This window comes from Platichthys flesus, chromosome 5 (assembly GCF_949316205.1).
Source record: "Platichthys flesus chromosome 5, fPlaFle2.1, whole genome shotgun sequence".
Taxonomy (NCBI): Eukaryota; Metazoa; Chordata; class Actinopteri; order Pleuronectiformes; family Pleuronectidae; genus Platichthys; species Platichthys flesus.
In genome coordinates this window covers 28,284,046-28,290,368 of record NC_084949.1, presented here as the reverse complement: position 1 = coordinate 28,290,368, position 6,323 = coordinate 28,284,046, and the positions used below count along the sequence as shown (strand labels likewise).

The window sequence follows — 6,323 nt, the reverse complement described above, 5'->3', positions numbered from 1 at the left end:
ATGTTGTTGTTGTCGTCATCAGCTGTCTCCCGGACCTGCAGCTGTCCCCCGGACCTGCAGGGGGCGCTGACCGGAGGAAGGAGCCTTAAAGTAGCAGCAGCAGCCGTGTGACGTGTTTCCTGTTGAGCGCAGAGGAGCAGAGCAGGTGAGTCCATGTTTCTATGTTTCCAGTTCTTAGTTTCTCGTTTCTTCTGGTTCTGACCCGCGGCTCCACTCACACCTGGAACCGGCCTGTGTTCGTCCGGAGGCGGCTGGCATGAGGAGCATCGGCCGCTGGTTCTCCAAAGCTAACTGCGCTAGGCTAACGTCATGAATGAATCTGATGAAGCTAACACATGCTAACATTAGCTCCAGCTCGTTCTTCAATGGAGCTGTTAAATTAAGTGTTTACATGTTTTTAAATTGACTCAGAGACTCGAACCCAGCAGGTGGATTCTCCCTCTGACACCACGAAGCTTCAGGCGCATGTTTATCATTCATATTCATATGACTTCGTTCATTTGGTCAGAGACAAACAGATCCAGGATCCACTGATGGAGGCTCGAAGACAAGAGTCAGCTGATTCAGCTCCGACACAATCTGACCCACGTGCAGTTCTTAACATCCTATAACACTAAAGATAAAAGTCTATTTACGAAACCTAAGATTTCATCTGAAAACCTTGAGACAAACACAAGAGGAAACAATTGAGTTGAGGTGTTTTACAGTTGAACCATAAACTGACAAATGTATAGAAAGATAATTAATAAAATAATATTTACATCAAATCTCCACATAGAACACCTTTCTGCTGAGTTTCCTCTGTAGAGTAGATCTGAGTGATAACAATGATCTGTTTCCTCAGACGTCACCATGGACATCCGACCCAACCACACGATTTACATCAACAACATCAATGACAAGGTCAAGAAGGAAGGTGAGTGTCCTGAAGAGCCTCAGTAGAAGAGGGAGTCGAACCGACGACCTGCTGCTCAAGGACTGTGGAGCCACGTGACGGAAGCTGCCAAGACTCAAGATGAATAAATCAATACTTGATGGTGTTCTGAAAGGCTTCTTGTGTATTTGTACACTTCTTGATTCTGCCTCGTGTGTTTCTCGTCTCCCCCTGCAGAGCTGAAGCGCTCGCTCTACGCACTCTTCTCTCAGTTTGGACAGATCCTCGAAATCGTGGCCCTGAAGACGATGAACATGAGGGGGCAGGCCTTCGTCGTCTTTAAGGAGCTCGCCGGCGCCACCAACGCGTTGAGGCAGCTGCAAGGTTTCCCCTTCTACAACAAGCCCATGGTACGAGCTGCAGTGATGACATCACTTTGAGCCGGGTGCCCGTTCTGTTTAGTCATGTTTCCATTCCCCCCCCTCGTGAAACATCACGCAGCTTCAAGTGAGTTGTAGATTCTAACACTGCAGAGTCCCTGAGCCTTGTCCTTCCTGTTGATTCCAGAGGATACAGTACGCAAAGACCGACTCGGAGGTCATCGCCAAGGTGAAGGGCACGTACGGCGACAAGGAGAAGAAGAAGGAGAAGAAGAAGAAAGCTCTGGAGGCCGGGACGAACCTCATAAAGAAACCGGCGCTGGTGAGCGATGACTCTACTGAGGCCTGACGTCTGTGTGTCGGTGGTTAAACTGTGTCTCATCCTAATTCTCACATCATCAGCCTCCGTGTTCTCTCGCTCCTGGACCAGGAAGCTGATTCCTGTGGTTATTTATTCACTGAATCTGTTTCTGCTGAGTCACATTTAACTGTAACAAACTGTGTGTGTGAACCTTCTCACGTTGCTCTTCACTGTGTTTGGTCTTGTCAGGGATCAGCGGCACCTGTGCACTCGGCTGACGTCCAGGTGAGACTCTCCTACACAAGTTGAACATCCTCGTCACACTCACTTTTCTTTATGTTTTAATGAATCAGTAAAAACGCTGAACATGAGGAACCACCAGAGTTCTCCAGGTGGACGTAGCGTCCTCTGTCCCACGTTCTCAAACCACAGACTCTGAATAAAGCCGGATCCCAGGAGAGAAGCCAAAGTGTCTCCGACTGCAAACAACGTCATCACCACAAGATGGCAGCTTTTGTAATCTGAGATATTTTGGCTTAATTTCTGGAGGAAGCATCTTTATTTGTGCTCTTCATAAACATGTATGATCTTATTTGTATTTTAAATTTCAACACCAACCTCGGAGATGGAGGAGATCCAGTCTGCTGTTGAATGTTCTCCATCGTTCAGATAGTGGGCGACTTCCGGTTGTTGGGATTTCAATTATTTTAGTTTGAATCTGTTTCCTCCTCAGGTTCCAGACAACCCCCCCAACCACATCCTGTTCCTCAGCAACCTGCCGGAGGAGACCAATGAGATGATGCTATCGATGCTGTTCAACCAGTGAGTGTCGCTGTCAGGGGGACAGGCGTTTTATTTTGGCGAGGCTGAATCGTTGTTTCCTGTTTGGGCTGAGGTGGTGGAGTAGGCTAACGAGCTGCTAGCGGTTAGCCTGTTAGCATCAGGGAGTGAACCACGGTTAGCTTGTTCTAACTATAAACAAAATGCATCTCGGCCACTGTGAATAAATCCTCACGTTCAACAGCGACAGATTCATTTCATGCTAACTGCTAACGACAACAGCTAGCTCCTGTGGCGCGGTAGTTTCACAGCAACTACACTTCCTGTCGGATGCTTCAAAATAGAAGCTTGGGTGGTTCATTTTATTTATGTAACTTTATTTAAGACTTGTATATGGTCCTGTGACCTCTTCAGCGTTGAAATGTGTTCATGTTGTGTCAGGTTTTGTTAATGCAGGCTGTGTGTGTGTCTCCAGGTTTCCTGGTTTCAAAGAGGTGCGTCTCGTCCCGGGCCAACACGACATCTCCTTCGTGGAGTTCGAGGGCGACACCCAGGCGGGCGTGGCTAAGGACGCTCTGCAGGGCTTCAGGATCACGGCCACGTGCGCCATGAAGATCACCTACGCCAAGAAGTAGCTCCATGACCAGACAGTGGAGGGGGCGTGGCCTCTGGGTTTCCATTGAGCTCAGATCTTTGTAAATCTTTTTTTTTATTGGATCAATTTAGTTTTTTCATTGTTTGGTTTGAGAGAAAATTATTTTCATCTTACTCTGTAAAATAAAGAATAAAAGACTTTTTTCATAAATTTGGTCTCAGATTAATTTTCCATAGGGAAAAACGTGAATTAAGATTTTACTGTAACTGCCCCAGAACACACAGATGGAAACCTACTGTGTGTGTGTGTGTGTGTGTTTGCGCTCAGGTCCAATGAACAGGAAGTCAAACACAAACCTGGAGTTTTCAAACTAAGACTAAACACTGGAACACTCCCTGTGTCACCATAGCAGCAGAGATGAGTTATTAAATGACTTTGACCTGCCCAGACCCTGTTGTGTGTCTGTGTGTTGTGTGTGTGTCTGTGTGTTGTGAACGTACCTCGTGGTCTCCTCCTCAGTCAGTGGAGCAGCAGCAGCAGCTTCAGGTCTGTCTCTGACTTTAATTCATTCATATCAGATATATATGTCATCTTTAATCTGTGTCTTCATTTACATTTGTCTTTGATTCAGGTTCATATATTAACACTTTATTATTGTGTTGTTTTATGATACATTTTTATGACTAACAATAACATTGTACTGTAATATTGTACCACGGGGTTCTACTATGATACACTGTATCAAAGTAGTTTATCATAGTGGTTTATCATAGTACTATGATACAGTATTATGATACACTTTATCAAAGTAGTGTATCATAGTACTGTATCCTAGTACTACGCGGTGTGGTGTAGTGGAACCACAGTGTTAATAAACTGCAGAGGGAAATGAGTCATGGTCGTTTCTCACAGAGACGTTAGATTCCTCAGCAGAGAGAGGTTTGTCCTTCTGTCTTCATGAGGACACTCATTGGACTCATGTCCTTCCAGCCTCTGACCATCTCACCAGGTTCTTAACCCACAACCTGTATCTTAGATCACAGTCCTACAAACACACAGAAATACTGCTCCTAATTGATAGTTCGTTACTGAACACAATCAGTCATTATCATCAGGATGTACCATAGTCCTTTAAACCATCTGTAATCAACCCCCCCCCCCCCAATTTCTCCTCAGATACTCGCCCTTCACTGACAATAATCCATCAGGTCTGATGTCCTCTGTGACAAGGGACATCTGTTGACTAGTGTCCGTCCTGGGAGACGAGTCCTCACGTGTGTCTCTGAGGTTTCTACCTTCTCCACCTGTTGAAGGTTTCAGTAGTTTGACTCTTGTTGAAGAACAGAGGACGTCTCACTGGTTAAAGACGAAGAGACAAACTGTGAGATATGAGACTAACACTAATAAGAATTGATTGATTAACCCTCCAAAGTAAATGTCTCAGGTCTTAGCCCTTGAATCCATCTCCGGATCCTCGACTGGGGATTAAAGCCTTATTTTCTTGACGTCTCCAGATTCTGAACCTGAACATGTTCCCCTGATCCAAAATGGACGCCCCCACCAACAGCAGCTCGGCGCCATCGGACTACTTCCTGGTTGATGGCGGTCTGGACTATGCGGTTCCTCTGGACGAGGTCCCGGACACCACGCAGGGCCGAGCCTTCTTCGTGTCCACCGTGGTCATCGGCGTGGTGCTGGTGGGCATCATGCTGGTCTGTGGAGTGGGAAACTGTCTTTTCATCTTCAGCCTGGCTCGCTACCAGCCGCTGAGGAACCTGAGCGACCTGCTGATCTCCAGCCTGGCGGTGTCCGACGTGCTGGTGGCGGCGGTGTGCTGTCCCTTCCTGCTGGACTACTACGTGGTGAAGCAGCTGTCCTGGGACCACGGCCTGCTGCTCTGCGCCGCCACCAACTACCTGCGCACCGTGTCGCTCTACGTGTCCACCAACGCTCTGCTCGCCATCGCCCTGGACAGGTCAGTTCACTGGGGTTCATCCTCTGGGAGCAGGAATAGGGTTAGAGTTTAGATTCTGGAACTGTGGACACAGTTGAGCAGGGGCCGGAGCAGGGAGCAGGGGCCTAATTCAATTTAACACGACCTCTGTAACAACTCAATCACATTGTATTAGTGTAGTCTCATATTCACTGGTCCCAGTTTGTCTCATCGTCTTTAACCAGTGAGACGTCCTCTGTCCTTCAACGAGAGTCAAACCACTGAACCCTTTAACAGGTGGAGAAGGTAGAGACCTCAGAGACACATGTGAGGACCCGTCTCCAGGACGGACACTAGTCAACAGATGTCCTGTGTCACAGAGGACATCAGAAAGATCAGAGTCTTTAGAGATTTGATTAGAATCAACACTTTGTAGCAGAACTGAAGATCAATGACCTGATGGATTACTGTCAGTCGAGTATCTGAGGAGAAATATTAAATACCAAGCAGACTTGTTGTGATCATAGTCCCAGATCAGGATCCACGATCAGGATCCGGATCCACCATCTAGTCTCTCAGAGAGAAAGCGGCCTCATGGTCCTGACCCCCATGGACTGTCTGTCTGCAGGTACATGGTGATCCTCCACCCTCTGAAGCCTCGGATGAAGCAGCAGACGGCGTGCTGTGTGGTCCTGACAGTCTGGATCGTACCCGTCTTCATCTCCATCCCCTCCGCCTACATGGCCTCTGAGACCACCTACCCACGTGTGGAAGCTGACACCCACAAGATCTTCTGTGCTCAGATCTGGCCGGTGGACCAGCAGGTTCTCTACCGCTCCTACTTCCTTCTCATCTTCGCCCTGGAGTTCATGGGCCCGGTGACCGTCATGGTGGTCTGCTACATCCAGATCTCCAGGGAGCTGTGGTTCAAGGACGTTCCTGGTTTTCAGACGGAGCAGATCCGGAAGAGGCTCCAGAGGCGTCGGAGGACAGTGGTGATGCTGATTCTGGTCCTGGTGGCCTACGTCCTCTGTTGGGCGCCTTACTACGCCTTCACCCTGCTGAGGGACTTTAACCCGTCCCTCATCTCCAGGGACAGGAACTCCCTGGTGGCCTTCTACATCATTGAGTGCCTCGCCATGAGCAACGGGGTCATCAACACCCTCTGCTTCGTGAGTGTCCGGAACCACAGCAAGCGCCCGAGGAGGACAGGCAGGTTCCCGCTGAGGCTGGTGTCCTACGTGTCTGCCAGGTCTGTGGAGGAAGGGGACGCACGGACGTCCTCCCTCCGAGAGACGGAGGACGTGGAGGGGACTTGGCCGAGGTAGAGCTCCAACATCTAACGCATCAGCTGCAGCTCTACAACTCGTGGAATGAGACACACCAGAGGAACCAGAAATTACAAGAACCTTCAGAGAACATCAGGGACTGAACCTGTCCCACCTGAAGGACATTTCATA

The 6,323-nt window shown here is 48.6% G+C and overlaps 2 protein-coding genes across 2 annotated transcripts; both read left to right on the top strand.

Moving 5' to 3' along the window:
* The first annotated feature begins 24 nt into the window (after positions 1 to 24).
* snrpb2 (small nuclear ribonucleoprotein polypeptide B2) lies at positions 25 to 3,140 on the top strand. The gene is made up of 7 exons (XM_062387364.1): positions 25 to 145; positions 845 to 916; positions 1,112 to 1,284; positions 1,442 to 1,576; positions 1,805 to 1,840; positions 2,289 to 2,377; positions 2,811 to 3,140. Exons 2-7 carry the CDS (start codon positions 853 to 855, stop codon positions 2,968 to 2,970), a joined length of 657 nt encoding a protein of 218 aa, XP_062243348.1. The 5' UTR covers positions 25 to 145; positions 845 to 852; the 3' UTR covers positions 2,971 to 3,140.
* Positions 3,141 to 4,455: 1,315 nt separating this feature from the next.
* prokr1a (prokineticin receptor 1a) lies at positions 4,456 to 6,300 on the top strand. Its single transcript, XM_062388520.1, has 2 exons — positions 4,456 to 4,905; positions 5,492 to 6,300. Exons 1-2 carry the CDS (start codon positions 4,478 to 4,480, stop codon positions 6,189 to 6,191), a joined length of 1,128 nt encoding a protein of 375 aa, XP_062244504.1. The 5' UTR covers positions 4,456 to 4,477; the 3' UTR covers positions 6,192 to 6,300.
* The last annotated feature ends 23 nt before the right edge of the window (positions 6,301 to 6,323 follow it).

Excerpts from the sequence above, each read along its gene's own strand:
- snrpb2 (XM_062387364.1), top strand. The coding sequence starts at position 853 with ATGGACATCCGACCCAACCACACGATTTACATCAACAACATCAATGAC. Across the intron at positions 917-1,111 it reads TGACAAGGTCAAGAAGGAAG|AGCTGAAGCGCTCGCTCTAC; the intron begins GTGAGTGTCCTG and ends CTCCCCCTGCAG. Across the intron at positions 2,378-2,810 it reads CTATCGATGCTGTTCAACCA|GTTTCCTGGTTTCAAAGAGG; the intron begins GTGAGTGTCGCT and ends GTGTGTCTCCAG.
- prokr1a (XM_062388520.1), top strand. The coding sequence starts at position 4,478 with ATGGACGCCCCCACCAACAGCAGCTCGGCGCCATCGGACTACTTCCTG. Across the intron at positions 4,906-5,491 it reads CTCGCCATCGCCCTGGACAG|GTACATGGTGATCCTCCACC; the intron begins GTCAGTTCACTG and ends GTCTGTCTGCAG.